Source organism: Bos javanicus, chromosome 23 (genome assembly GCF_032452875.1).
Source record: "Bos javanicus breed banteng chromosome 23, ARS-OSU_banteng_1.0, whole genome shotgun sequence".
NCBI classification, from domain to species: domain Eukaryota; kingdom Metazoa; phylum Chordata; class Mammalia; order Artiodactyla; family Bovidae; genus Bos; species Bos javanicus.
In genome coordinates, this window is record NC_083890.1 from 18,354,259 (window position 1) to 18,370,246 (window position 15,988).

The following is a 15,988-nucleotide window of genomic DNA, read 5'->3' on the forward strand; positions in this document are numbered from 1 at the left end:
ATGCCCTCGGGGATTTCCTGACCCAGGGATCAAACTCAAGTCACTCACATTGCAGGTGGATTCTTTACCATCTGAGCCATCCAGGGAAGCTCCACTCCACTGGAGTGGGTAGTCTATCCCTTCTCTAGGTGATCTTCTCAATCTAGGAATTGAACCAGGATATCCTACATTGCAGGCTGATTCTCTACCAGCTGAGCTACCAGGGAAGCCCCAAGATCTCTTTTCTTTGCACCAAAAAGAAAGAAAACGAAATAGAAGAATATATTAACCTTTTTTCTTTTCCTTTGCTTGGTCTTAGCCGAGTCTTGCCCAGCACTCCCATTCCCTAGGGATCCTGATGTGGTCTTCCCCGAGTGCTGTGAGCCTGCTGATGGAGCTGTTGGTGTAGGAGGAGGTGTGTTCTCAGGAGACTCTGGATAGGGCTTCATGCAAGACCCCTGTTCAAAGACATGTGGCTCTGAAATTAGGCAACCAGAACTTCTACTAACATTTTATTTAGATAGTTCATTAATTCAGTAATATTTGAAAGTTACAAATATAAAAACCCCATTTATTATTATCCAGTCCACAGAAATGATGCCATCATCTTGCCCCTAAGGGTCTAAATATATTAATTTCTAATCTGTCTGATCATTCAGATGAAAACTAGGATTCCTCAGATACAGCTTCCAAAATTTCTGCTGATTCAGTCAGATAGATATTTTTACTGAGAAGTTTTGTCAGTATTTCAAAAGCACTCAAAAGGAAGTTCTAAACTTTCCCCCCCGAACAGGATGCCTTTCAGACATTCTCTGTATCATGGTGACCGGCCTTCACTTCAGGGTGAAATAACTCACACTCAGTGCTTTAGGGTCACTGCAGCTTTATCCCTAGCTCCTCCAACACCTAGTCTCTTCCTTCCTTCAGAACATCCCTCACATCTACCTGCTTTCTTTGACTATGCCTGCAAGTCTGTTCTCTCTCCCTGGTGGAGGTCCTTCAAATATTTGAAGACTGTCTATCTCACAGCCTCTTCTCTTCTACAGGTCAAGCACCTTAAGTCCCTTCTACCACTTATTATGAGACGTGCCTTCGGGGTCCTCCTCCCACCCCTATTACTCTCCTTTAGATGGCCTCCACTTTGTCAATGTCCATCCTCTCAGATGGTGCCTAGACACTGAAACAAAACAAAAGATATTGTGATGTTTCCTTTTCAGTACCGTCACAATATTTATTATTTATCATTATAAGAAACTTATAGGCAAATAAGTCTTTTTCATATATAGTATTATAAATCTATATTTTCCCGATCCTATCAACTGTAATAACTAGGCTATCTACTGACCTATTTAAAAAATTATGCTAAACTTTGTAAAACATTTTGCTGAAATTCAGATACTGTTTTCAAGAATATTTCTTTGATCTGCTTGCCTAGAAACATCAAACAAGAAGGAATAAAGCTAATGTGGCATGAGTTGCTCTTAGGAAAAACAAGGTAATTCTTAGAGATCATTACTTCCAGAATATAAACCATGTGTTTGAAAAAAAAAACTCTGGAAAATTAATTCAAATTAATATTAACCTTGATAATCTGAGAAACCTAAGTTTAACTAGCTCACTTCTTTATATGGCTAGTGTTCAAGAATGACAATTATTAAAATAGAATGCATGTGATTAATTCCATGCCTTGTGTTTCCAATCCAATTGACTGTACATAGCACCTCCATTTGGATCTTCTTAAAATACCCTTTTGAACTCATCACTCTTTAGCCAAGAAACTTTCAATTCTTCCTTCCCGAAGTGTCTAAGGCCTTTATTTTCTAATTTCCTACTTCCCTTCTCAATGAATCCTTGGCTTGAATATTTTAATCAGGTTTTTTCCTCCCTGTACAACTGCACTTATGCTGCCTCCAAAGCCTACAGTATTTTCCCCACTTTTATCATCTCATCAAAGTTTTATCTTTTCTTCAACACTCAACTTCTTTTCTGAAGTCTTCTTTCATTATAATTAGGGAGCTGCTTTTATCTCTGAACTTTCTGTCTATGACATTCATTTGGAAATCAGTACATAAAATCTTGAACTGTCTGTTTGTTCATTTACCGCTTTGCTTGTTTTGCAGAATGTTCTGTCTCCCTGAATACAGATCATATTAGTCTCCAGAGCCCCCACTGGTTCCTAACCTTAGTCCCTAAAGCAGCCCCTTAATTGTGCTTGCTGACCTGCAATGCTGATGAACAGGAATTCCTGGCCTAGAGTGGTCATTGTGTGTTGAGTTAGGTAATAAAGGGCAGAAAGACTTCGAGTCCCTCCAAATGTTCATTTTGACCACTAGTCATATTGGAGGAGGAGTGTCTGGCCGGCCAGGGAAATGCTGGAGGCCTGTATCAACATATTTAGCCAGGATGCTTTCTGACACTCCTGCTCCCATCTCCCAGAGAGCCCAGGAAGTTCAACACATACAAGCCATCTTTCTTAACTGCTGGGTAGCTGGGAGCAGCAGCTGTGGTTGCTGAGCACTGTCCAGGGCAGCTTGGCCACCCTGGAGAATCAAGAAAGTGCGGGGTGGAAATACAGTTTTCCTAGCCACGTAAGCAATCCCTTGAATGTTATGGGAAAACTAGGCTTGTTATGTTCACTGTAAATTTCTTTAATTAGAAATGTTACAACAAATTTGTCTGATGTTAATGAAAAGCATACTTCTACACATATTCATAGAGTGAACACGTACCAAAGACAGTTTAAAGGGTGTTCTTTGACATCATAATTTGGGTTTGTAACATAAAGAAAACAAATACTGTTTAATCAACTGGGTGTGCTTTAGGGACTTTTGAAGCATGTTCACTGATAATGATGTATAACCTTTTTCAAGACAAAAATGGATTTTTAATGGGCATAAACATTTTAATTCCTACTTTAGTTCTAAGCCAATTTGGTTCCACAAGGGGCATAAAAAAGATGTCATACTTTTGGCTTGTAATAAGATACAGGCATATATCTTTATATATCTCATAAGTATCTCAGAGCAGAGACACTTAAACTTGGAGTCCAGTGGGTTCACAGATCCTTTATATTCACGGAATGGTTTCAGAGAGTCTCTGAATGCCCTGAAGTTGTATACAAAATGTGCAAATGTATTTATGGAGAAAGGATTTACAGTTTTCTTCGGATTCTCAAAGGGGCTTAGTAGCCATTTTCAGGTTATAGGTTTCACCTAACTTGGTCTGAGGCTCACCTCATATTATACATGTGAATGTTAACCAGACCTCCTTGCTGCCCTCTTTATGGTCATTAGGTTGAATTGTATGAAACTGATGTTTATGTTAGTGTAAAAAAAAAGTCAGATTATTTGCAAATTCATTAACTAGATGTTACATTTATGGTTTTTAGGCACATGCTGTTTACAGGAATTATTTTTTATGCCAAAAATGACACACACTTATTATATAAAGCCTTAAAGTTGGAAAGAAGACTCCACAGTCCCCACAGGTGGGGATCCCAGCAACAGAAACTGAATATAGAAAGGATCTGATTTTTGCATGATTGGGTCAATCAAACCCCAAAGGATACATGGAGCCGTATTTCTTTAGATCATGTTTAGAGATGGATCCATAACTGGAAAGTCCAACCATCAATAATGCCAGGAATTATCATTACATGAATAAAATAATCCTTTCATCTTTGAAGCAGAAATTAAATACATAACTTTTCTCCATGTTATTCAGTTAACTAAACCAAGTGTTCATCTCCCATGGAAATGAGAGGTACTCTTTCACTGAAGGGCCAGGAATACTAAATAAGGCTAAGAGAAGGTGATAAAATCACTGCATTAAGTGGACTGTTAGGGCCTGAAACATAGTAGGTATTTGTTTGAATGTTGAATGTATTAAGATTCTGTGACTGAAGGCTATATATTCCTACATAATCTTTTTCTTAGAACTACTAATGTAAACACCAAACATGAGGGGAAAAAAAAAACCCCACAGATGTGTCAAAGCCAGATTTTTTAATACTCACCTCAGCAGAGTTGTGGTACTGAATGAAGGTGGCAGAGATGGCATGGCTGAAGGGGTCTCCTGCCTTGGTTACCATGTCCTGCCTCACAAGAAGAGCCAGATCCACCAACTAGAAGATCAGAATAAGAAAGTTACAGAGCTGGAAACAGTCACCAAGGTGACTGAAACGGTAACTACATACAAGCAATTATATCCCAAATGTTATTAGTAAGATGGTCTGCCTAAAACATCTGTATTGTGGACATAAAGGTATGCTTTCATGGCTGGTACGTGGACCTACTCATGAACACAAAGGATAAAGTCTGACTTCCTAGTGGAGTGGTTCTCAAAGTTTATAATCTCTAGGAAAACATTTTTAAATACAGATTTCTGGGTTCCATGCTCTGAGAGTCAATAATAATTCAGTACAGCTGCTCTAGGATGTAGCTTAGAAATTTACATTTTAGACAAGAACCAAGGTGAAGCGGATGCTTGCAGTCTGAGAACCAGGCTCTGAGAAACTACTAGAGGACAGTGATTCCAGACTCAGGTTTTGGGAAGCACTCAGTGGATTGTACATTTCTAGAGAGGTATTTTTCAAAGTCCAAAAATAATCTCTAAGCAAGAGAGATGTGTACTTGGAATTCAATGTTGACGAAAACTAGGCAAGGATAGTTTCTGGTTTGGCTAAAGTTGCAAGAAACAGTCACTTTTGCCTAATACCCACTGGAGCTGAGGATGCAGAGAAACATAATTGGCCTGCTGCTGCTGCTGCTAAGTCGCTTCCGACTCTGTGCGACCCAATAGACGGCAGCCCACCAGGCTCCCCCATCCCTGGGATTCTCCTGGCAAGAACACTGGGAGTGGGTTGCCATTTCCTTCTCCAATGCATGAAAGTGAAAAGTGAAAGTGAAGTCGCTCAGTCGTGTCCGACACTTAGCGACCCCATGGACTGCAGCCCACCAGGCTCCTTTGTCCATGGGATTTTCCAGGCAAGAGCACTGGAACGGGGTGCCATTGCCTTCTCCATAATTGGCCTAAATTTCAGCAAATACTGAGATTATCATAGAAGAGAACTCATGGCTGTTTTCAGTCCTGGTAGAGCAGCAGGTGGAAGGGGAAAGCAGCTACATGCAGCTTGATACGACAGATTCAAGTTCTTACCTGTGCCACAGTTTCATACGCTAAATATGCTAAAATTTCCATAGCAATAACATTGGGCTTTATCTCCATACTACCGCAGTCCAACCAGTCTCGAAATTTGGACCCTTTTTTGGCTAGTCATTAAAAAAAAAGTAGAGAATATTTAGTTTTTGAAGTGTTTTAATACTGCATATTACTATCACAAAGTGAAAAATATATCTATTGAAAACAATGTGCATAAAATGTAATTTTTAAAAAATCTTATTAGTGTCTAGATATATTCTAGTCCCAAGAATGCCTTTACACATTTGCATCTTTCATATCTCTGCTGCCTAAAAGTACGTTAAACCACTGAATGCTTAGCACTTCTTACAGTGTGTTAGAATAGCTTATCACTGACCATAGATTCTGTTCTAACAATAGTCAGAAGAATCACTTGTTTGATGTAACTTTATTCTTATGGAAAGAAAATCCTGGAAGAAAGAATCTGTGATGAAAAAAGGAACACACGGAAATGTATTTTTCAGTTCAGTTCAGTCGCCCAGTCGTGTCGAACTCTTTGTGACCCTGTGAATTGCAGCATGCCAGGCCTCCCTGTCCATCACCAACTCCCAGAGTTCACTCAAACTCATGTCCATCAAGTCAGTGATGCCATCCAGCCATCTCATCCTCTGTCATCCCCTTCTCCTCCTGCCCCCAATCCCTCCCAGCATCAGAGTCTTTTCCAATGAGTCAACTCTTCACATGAGGTGGCCAAAGTACTGGAGTTTCAGCTTTAGCATCATTCCTTCCAAAGAACACCCAGGGCTGATCTCCTTCAGAATGGACTGGTTGGATCTCCTTGCAGTCCAAGGGACTCTCAAGAGTCTTCTCCAACACCACAGTTCAAAAGCATCAATTCTTCTGCACTCAGCTTACTACCTTTCAAAATAGGTCTGTTTCTTGAGTAGGCTCGAAGTTGTGAATTTAGAATTAAATGGAACAAACTGATATCTGGCCTGATCTAAGTCTGTGCTTACATTTTCCTGATGAAAAATGTGTCCATATTCTTAAGCGTGATTCTCAAAACCACCCAGAATGATTCCAACCTTCCTTTATATTATTCCCTAATTAAAATGTCACCTGGGCTTGAATTAATCTTCTTTGTGTTGACCCCTGCATGGGATACTCTCCTATCACTTGGCTTCATTCATATGAATCTTGCCCAGGGCCACAGACACACGTTCCCCATTCCAATCATTTACTGAACACTTATCAGAGATCATTCTGTGTCTGCTCGTGATTTCACAAGCCACATTACAAGTTTTGTGGGTCGACACCACGCATCTCATCTCTCTGCATACCTACCAGTACTGAAAACACAAGGAATCTTCTGTTAGGTATCTCGAAACTGCCACAGCACTATGCAGTCTAATGTGACATAGGGCCACAGTAATAAGATATCACTTATTACTATTAATATATTATTAATAAACTATAAATTATATAAATAATTATAATTAATAATTATAAATTAATAAGTTATTATTAATATATTGTTACTTATTAATAGTAATAAGATATTACTAACTTAACTAGTAATCTAGAGGAAAAGATTGATAGTCAAGATTTTATCACATCTATAACATAATCATCTTTAAAAAATCCACTGATTATTCTTTTGGTTAATCTGGTCCTACAAGTCTGTGAAACACTTAATGGTAACTCCAAGCATGATGTTTTGATCCTGATAGATACAGTCCTCCTGGATTTCACATACAGAGAGTTTTCTGTGAAATAAATCACAGGAGACATTAAGTCCTGCTATTGAAGCATGTATCCAAAGCTGTCAGCCGTGGCCGAGTTACGGTGATCCCCACTGAAGCTATCTCCCTAAAGGAACCGATCTTCCCAGTGCTCTCTGACATGTAACATTCCATCTAACTAGGAAGCTGTAATAGCTCACCAACACTTGGTTCACATCTGTGGAATACTTCTGAAGTTAACAGGCAGCAATTTGGCAAGATCAATAAAATGCACCTTATTCATTTCTCCCTTTGACAGACAGTTACAGGGAAACTGGTTGGGCCACAGACTTGGATTACCATGATACTGAATGGTTTGCCTTAGAAATGAACAGAGATCATTCTTTCGTTTTTGAGATTGCATCCAAGTACTGCATTTCAGACTCTTTTGTTGACTATGATGGCTACTCCATTTCTTCTAAGGGATTCTTGCCCACAATAGTAGATATAATGGTCATCTGAGTTAAATTCACCCATTCCAGTCCATTTTAGTTTGCTGATTCCTAGAATGTTGACGTTCACTCTTGCCATCTCCTGTTTGACCACTTCCAATCTGCCTTGACTCATGGACCTGACATTCTGGGTTCCTATGCAGTATTGCTCTTTACAGCATCAGACCTTGCTTCCATCACCAGTCACATCCACAACTGGGTGCTGTTTTGCTTTGGCTCTGTCTCTATATTCTTTCTGGAATTATTTCTCCGCTGATCTCCAGTAGCATATTGGGCACCTACTGACCTGGGGAGTTTATCTTTTGGTGTCCTATCTTTTTGCCTTTTCATACTGTTCATAGCGTTGTCAAGGCAAGAATACTGAAGTGGCTTGCCATTCCCTTCTCCAGTGGACCACATTTTGTCAGAACTCTCCACCATGACCCATCTGTCTTGGGTGGCCCTACATAGCACGGCTCAAAGTTTCATTGAGTTAGACAAGGCTGTGGTCCATGTGATTAGATTGGTTAGTTTTCTGTGATTCTGGTTTTCAGTCTGTCTGCCCTCTGATAGATGATGGTGAAGGAAAAGACCCTGATGCTGGGAAAGATAGAAGGCGGGAGGAGAAGGGGACGACAGAGGATGAGATGGTTGGATAGCATCACTGACTCAATGGACATGAGTTTGAGTAAACTTCGGGAGCTGGTGATGGACAGGGAGGCCTGGCGTGCTGCAGTCCACGGTGTCGCAAAGAGTCAGATATGACTGAGTGACTGAACTGAACAGTGACTTTGCTCTGAACACTTGATTTTAAAAGTGAGGGAAAGGAGAGCTCTTGGTCAGATCTGTCCATCTACGCAACAGAATGGGCACCTTCCTCATTAGCTCTTCCACACTGAGAAGGCAGAGGTGAGGACCCTGGGTGTGTCGTGGTATCCTAGCACCCAGAATAGTGCCCGGCATTAGTGCATTCACCATAAATATTTCTAGAAGAAATGAGTAAGTGAATGAATGAAAGAACAAACAAATGATAGATAGTTCTTTAGTAAAAGGACAGGATCCAAACTGCTCCATACATCAGAAAAGATGCACAGAGGTCCCATAAGACTACTTGGTGTCACTAAGTTGCATCTGACTCTTGCGACCCCATGGACCGTATAGTGCACCAGGCTCCTCTGTCCATGGGATTTTCCAGGCAAGAATACTGGAGTGGGGTGCCATTTCCTTCTCCCAAACTGCTTGGGTTACTCCTATTCCTGCAACAGGTGAAGATTCTTAGGTAATTCTGTCCCTGAGACATGGGAAGGACTGTTTCAGAGATGGATCCTGCCAGGGTAAAAGTGGGTCCAACACAAGATGCATAGAGACCTCCAGTCATGATGGTGTGTTTTTACCAGATCTGAGGAGGGCATCAGACTCGATGAGTTCCTTTTCCTTCATCCCTTTTCTCACTGTATCAGGATTAATCCTAGAAATTTATCAACTTATTCAGAATAATAATGATCGATAATAATGATCAATAAATTTATCAATTTATTCAGAACCTTGACCAAAGGTCAAAAGTTCCTAGGATCATCCTCCTTCTGATATTCCTTGGTTTTTAGCCTGTGCTGGAAATAAACTTTATATAATAATTTCATATGGAAATGTAAGGTTAGTTAATTCTCATATACTTTGTCTTTCTCGTCAGTAACCGGGGCAAAAGTCATTCCATTCTCACCTCTCACCCCTCCATGTTATTTCATTATTTTTTCCATATCCCTTTTCACCAGCCCTGCCAGTCCTGACCCTTCCCTCAGGGCCCTCTGTGATGCTCACTGTACTCTGAAGAAAGCCTTCTGCAACTTCTCTCTCTGCAAAATCACTGTTATTTGGGTGAATCAAAAATAGCCTTCCTAAGAGGGCATGGTTTTCTCTGGAATTTTTTCTTTCCCTAAGATTTTTTTTTTTTTTTTGATGTGGACCATTTTTAAACTCTTTAGTGAATTTGTTACAATACTGCTTTTGTTTTATGCTTTATTTTTTTGGCTATGAGGCATGTGGGATCTCAGCTCCCTGACCAGGGATCAAACCCACACCCTTTGTGTTGGAAGGTGAAGTCTTAACCACTGGACTGCCAGGGAAGTTCCCTCCCTGGAAGCTTTTATAGTAGGGGTTCCTTCTTTCTTTCTTTTTATACCTATTTATTGATCAGCTATAAATAGGGATGGTGGTCATAGCTCAGTTGGTAAAAAATCTGCCGGCAATGCAGGAGACCTGGGTTCAATTCCTGGGTCAGGAAGATCCCCTGGAGAAGGAAATGGCAACCCACTCCAGTATTCTTGCCTGGAGAATCCCATGGACAGAGGAGCCTGGTAGGCTACAGTCTACGGGGTTACAAGAGTCGGACACGACTTAGTGACTAAAGAGAGAGAGAGACTGATCAGCTGCTGCTTGCCAGCCTGTTAATTTCCCCATATACTGTAGGGCCTGGCAGCAACATCTTCATTCTTTTCTTTTCTCCCACAGGGAAACCATAAAACAAACAGACATCAGATTTCTCACCAACAACAGAGGCAAAAAGACAATGGAATCATGTTTTAACCAATAACTATTAGTCTACAATTTCCTACTTAACTAAACTATCAGTTAAATATGAGGACAAAGTAAAGCCATTTTTTTTTAAAACAAAAAGGAGTGCTTTAAAGTACTTTCAGAGGCTTGGGAAAAACAAAATTAGGCTGAGATGGAAAGTTCAGATACAAGTATACCTTGGAGATACTGTGGGTTTGATTCCAGACCACCACAATAAATCATATATTGCAACAAGACACATTACATGAAATTTTTGGTTTTCCAGTGCATATAAAAAGCTATGTTTAAAGTATACTGTAGTCTATTAAGTGTAAAATAACATTATGTCTAAAAAAATGTACACAGCCTAATTAAAAATAATCTTGTTTGAAAAATGGCACCAATAAGACTTGCTTGACACAGGGCAGGGCTGCCACAAACATTCAACTTGTTAAAAAAACACACTATCTATGAAGCACAATAAAGCAAAGATCAATACAAGGTATGCCTGTACTTACCAACTTAAAGAAATTTTAGGCCAGGAATGTGCTTTAGAAAATTTAAGGATAGCAACTAAAATAATAGCAATAGAATAAGTAATACACAAACTGGTTTGTGAAAAATGGATCAAGAAAAGACCATCAATCCAAATAAGAGGAGGAAAACCAAATAAAAAAGCACAGTAAATTCAAAACATAAAATAAGATAGCATATATAAACCCCAATGTATAAGTAATTAAATACATATAAATTAAACTCATCAATTACAGTACAATACTCAGATTGATTAAAAAGAAAATTTAGGTATTTGTTTACAAAAACCACACATGAAACAATGGGGTTGAAAAGACTGGAAACAGGTTTATCAAATTATAACTAAATTACAGCTTTGTGAATTAATATCAGATTTTAAAAGACTTTTAAAGGGAAATGATGATCTGACTTGTATAAATATAAAACCAAAATACTGGTGAACGGGATCAGTGTCCTAATTGTAAAGCTCACCCTCAGCCTTTATAAGTTATAGATAGGTCAGGTCATTTTTAAATGCACCAGCAGTCTCAGCTAGTGAGTACTACGATTAAATATTTAAAAAGACACAAATGGCTGGATCGCAATTCCTGTACCTTGGTCATGTATCAGCAAAGGCATGAAGAGTCTAGTTCTGGAACTGCTGAGCCCCTTGGACTGAGCATTCCCAAAGACAGTACTGTGGCACAGAAAACAGATTCTCCCACTAAGGTTTCATGATGAAGTACTGTGGCACTATATGAAGAAATATTTTTCAATGCCAAGTCCCTCTTCTTTAAAGAAAAAAAAAAACTGAGCATAAGATACTGTTTATACTATAATTATTTTATACAGAAATGGAAAATATTAATTTTTAATCTACTACAGTTTATTATTGTTATGAACCAAAAAACTCACTTACGAAAAATCAGATTTTTAAACAAAAGAGGTATCAGGACACTACATGTTTTAGTGTGAAATAGCACTTGTTTCTTTAAGTAAATTAAGAATGATTCAAAAAAATAGTTCAATAGCACTGAATGTTACTTTATAAAATGGAGATTTATACTTATAAAAGACTTGAATGCCATTTTTAAACCTAAAATTTACAATACAAAAACCTCTCATTTGCTGAAATTGCCATGATCTGAAGTGTCATTTACTTAATGCTTCACAGATGTATGATGCCAAATTGTTAGTCAGACTGCAAAGTATATTTAGTCAGGAGAAAAAAAAAACCTCCCCAAACATGTTGTCCTATATTTTCCTGACATTTACATGGGGTGCTGTTTGAAATGTGTCATTTATTTGCACTTTATGATCTATAAATGAAGCTCTCATTTTCTTTTTCCAAATTGAATACGCTGTTATTGTGACCACATAATAGCTTGTTGTTTAAAGACACCATTGTGTCTATGATTTCTCAGACAAGGGTCATGTGCTACTTTGTCATATTTTTTAACTGGACTTTTCATCACACTTACTCTTTGACCTTTACCCTGCAAGTCTTAGTCATCCCTGAACTGTTGCTGTAAGGATGTTTTTCCTACACAGTCTGGCCCACTGTTTATCACAAGCCTTTATGTACTCTTGATGAGCTGTGTGCAGGGGCGGGGCGGCACTCGTTTTACCAAAGGTACAAGGTGGGGACTAATGACCTTGGCTAACAGGGAACACAGCCTACAGCAGGGGGTTACAGACGAAGACAGAAGAGACTGCTGACACATTCTGTTGTGGCAATATGAGTATGCACGCGCGAAGGGAAAGTTCGGTATTTATTAACATTGCGGGCTTTTAAATGTCATGAGTGTGCTACCACAGCCCACTACGGTCAAGCACAACCGGCAGTACTAGTGCAAACATGACTAAGAAACTGAAAAAGAAAGTTAGATGGGAATATTAAGAAAAATGGAATTTTTCTGACTAAAAGTAACGTGAATAATTAACATGGCTCTTTGTGTATTACCAGCATCCTTTAAAACCTCTTAATACTTAGAACCGCAAAACAGCAGAGTGGATTAAAACCTTTTATGGGTTCCCCTACAATGCAGAGGTTGTTTCCATAACAGTTATAACTATGCATACATGTATTAAATTCACCAATTTCTAAGGAACAGAGATTGTGTTGTACTTTAGTGTATCTGTAACACATAATCTCTTAAACATATAATGAAGCCAAGTTAAATGCTTACTTACAGAAACTTAAGTGTCGACTTTCACAGAATTCTGCATATTGAGCTGAATCCATAACTCGAGTTTGTCTTTCTGCTCTCTAATAGATGAAAATAAAAAGACACACACCCAAATTTAAATCAAGCGGAGTATTATATGTTTTCACAGCTAAAACTCAAGAGCATAAATTCCATTTCCTTTCCTTACTTTAGGTGAATACTTTAGTACCACCTTAAACACCATGATACACAAAATTTTGTAAGTAACAGTAGTTTTGAAGCTTGCTTGTTTTATAAGTAAAGTTTAAAAAACCATTTTCCAGTCCTCTGTTAATTTTACTATATTGGGAGAAAAAAAAACTAAAGGACCTTACTTAGACTGTGCACTTCTGAATTTTCTTTAACTGTACCGTCCTCTTAAAGAAAAAGATAACTGTGAGGTGATAACAAATTAAACAGAAAATCTGTTATTAACTTTTACTATCCATCTGCCTTAAAGCTAAGGTTTTTCAACATTAACATAGGAGTCAACAAATGGAACCCATATATTTCCCCATAGAACATGGAGCCAGAGCTAAAAAATCCATATTTTAAATGGCAAAGAAAATCAAGAAAAAGGTAAACACAACACAAATCCTTTAATCTGCGTCCAGGTATGATTCACAGTTTGGTATAGTTTCATTCGTGGGGTTTTGGATTCAGTATAGCAGATGTTTGCTGCTTCACTGTCCCACCAGAGGTAGGATAATTATAATTCATCCATAGTTTGGTGGGAAAGAATATGACCGCTTCCGCTTCCTTGGCAAAGGAAGCATTTTGAAATGAGACAGGCTGGTACTTCTTGGAATGAGTTTCTGGCCAGTAAAGGAAAAAAATTCCCTGAGATTTAAAAAAAATTTTTTCTGCTTTGGAAGGACTTTTAGCAAGTTTTCTTTATCACAGTTGGTAGAGTACATTAAGTACCACTTCTAATGTCTGTGGGTATTTTTATATTTTTTAGGAACTGAAATTATTATTTTTTGCATTTTGTTAGATTTGGGTGGGCGGACAACTTAATTCCAACAATCTAGCTGCAGCGCCATACAGAAAAGATTGTGTGTGTGTGTGTGTTGGGGGGGGGGGCGGTGTTAAGGCAAAATTTACTGACTACTGTGGTTCCTTCTAAGACCACCGATTACTTTTTCCCTTCCTTCTCTTCCTCTTCTCCTTCCTTCTCGTCTTTCCTTCCTAATCTCCTTGATACATACTCACAAACATATATATGTACTGACACAAACCCAGGCTTCTCTATCCTCTCGGTTCAAGTATTCTTTTCTGACACTTACAAGTAAATATTACACCCACAGCCATGCATGTATGTGTACATGTATCCTGGTGTGCATGTATCTGATCATGTTTCTGGAAGGGTATATTACTGAATTTTTATGTACTCAGAAGTATTTTTTTGATGCAATTTAGTTTTGTCCTTTTTAATGTATCTGATACATGACTCAATATACATTTACTAATGGAAAATGGGAAGCAAGGAAAGGATAATTTATGTGCTTTGAACATTTCAAATTATTTACCAATGTGTTTTTTTACAAAAAACCCTCCCTCTGAGACTGATATCTTTAATGCATGTATATATTATGTATGCAAGTCGGTATGTACATCTGACTGTCTGTGTCTGACTATAGCAGGAACTTCTCAGGTTTGAATTTATAGCTCCTAGAAAATATCTGACACGTGGTAAATGAGAATAAAACACTTGTGGAATAAACAAATGCTACCATAATTGGTCTACCTTGTGGGCAAATTACCATAATGCCGCCAGTCCTTGATTATCCATGTGTTCTCCAGGTCTCCTCTGCTACCCTCCAGCTAGACAGCCTCACCCACCAAATACACACTAGACAGAAAGGACTCAGACAACTACATAAAACCTGTGGCGGATTCATTTTGATATTTGGCAAAACTAATACAATTATGTAAAGTTTAAAAATAAAATAAAATTGGAGAGGAAAAAAAAAAAAAAAGCTCCTAATGAGATTTTTAATATTAACTTTTCTTCTAGAAGTTGAACATTCAAGACCTGTCACCTACATACAGGCAGGCCTAGACAGTGACAGTTGATGTATTTTTTTTTAACAATTCCTTTAGCATCAATGCAGAAACTTTTGGTTGGGAGCCCATGAAGCTACTAGACCATGTATAGAAATTACTCACCAAGTGCTTAGCATACAGCAAACACTCAATGCGAAGCAGTGGACTCCACAGCAAAGATTTATAGGCAGTATAAAATCATGGCATATTAGAGCTAGAGAGCAGCTTAAAATTCTTGTTCAGTCTCCCTCATTTTATACTTGATCTTAGCCAAGAAGTTAAGAAAGCTCTCTCATTTCAAAGATAAGGAAATTGAGGTTCAGAGAGCAATGATTTGCCAAAGGTGATCAAGTGAGAATTGAAGTCCAGGACTCTCAATTCCTTGAAGCAGCCGATTTTTTTTTATTATAAAGAGTTGCCTCAAACCTACAGTAGTTTTTAATCCAGTATTTTTCTTTGGGATCATTCTCTATACATTATCTTCCTAAAATGTATCATGGAGTCACTGCCACCAACATGCCCAAACTGTTCTTAAGAAAATGAAATCATGAGGCCCTGAGCGGCTAAACCACCACCACAGTCACTCGGTCGTGTCCAGCTCTCTGTGACCCCGTGGACTGTAGCCCGCCAGGCTGCTCTGTCCATGGGATTCTCCAGGCAAAAATCCTGGAGTGATTGGCTGCTTCCTTCTCCAAGGGATCTTCCCAATCCAGGGATGGAACCCGCGTCTCCTGCATCACAGGCAGCTTCTTTACCGCTGAGCCACCAAGGAAACCTGTACTTACCTTGGTGTGGCATATCGCTTTAAAATGTTATCACTTTCTACGTGCCTCACAACATGAAAGGGGTTGGGAAGCACTCCTACTAACACCCTCGGAATACACGTGATGAGACACCGAAACTCATGCTTTTCACAGCGTGGTCAAGTGTGATCAACAGGAAATTAGAGATGTTTACTGGGAGCTGAGGATGAAGAAGATGATTCAGATTCGCCCCTCACGCTAATTTTTCTTTACTTGTCTCTCTTCCCAAGGAATTGTTTCAAATAACCAAAAAAGGGGGACAAATGTGACCTCATGAAAGCATCCAAATGGTTTAGCATCTGATTATACTATCTCCTAATCTGACACCATCACCTTAAACACTGGGAAGTCAGAAGGTATCTAACCTTCATGGACTACATATTCTTTGCTTCCTTAATCTCAGTGTTGGCCACTGCTTAGCTTGGACTCACCTGGGCCTCAGTAAGCATTTGCTGGCTGGCTAAACAGCTGGGCAGATGGACAGGTGAACTGAGGCAAAAGAAATGCATATAAATCCTTGCTGGCTGATCTACAAT

At 38.9% G+C, this 15,988-nt stretch overlaps 1 protein-coding gene across 9 annotated transcripts in view; it reads right to left on the reverse strand.

Annotated features, from left to right (window-relative positions):
* The window catches only part of SUPT3H (SPT3 homolog, SAGA and STAGA complex component), a 416,365-nt gene that overhangs the window by 98,926 nt on the left and 301,451 nt on the right, over nt 1-15,988 (reverse strand). For all 9 annotated transcript variants that reach the window (XR_009732847.1, XM_061398331.1, XM_061398330.1 and 6 more), the window contains 4 exons: nt 12,590-12,665; nt 5,137-5,249; nt 3,995-4,102; nt 270-437 (listed from right to left, as the gene is read on the reverse strand). Coding sequence is in view for 8 of the 9 variants with exons in the window: in XM_061398331.1 (XP_061254315.1) it covers nt 270-437; nt 3,995-4,102; nt 5,137-5,249; nt 12,590-12,665 (465 nt within the window). In the remaining variant the exon portion in view is untranslated. The remainder of the gene's footprint in view (nt 1-269; nt 438-3,994; nt 4,103-5,136; nt 5,250-12,589; nt 12,666-15,988) is intronic.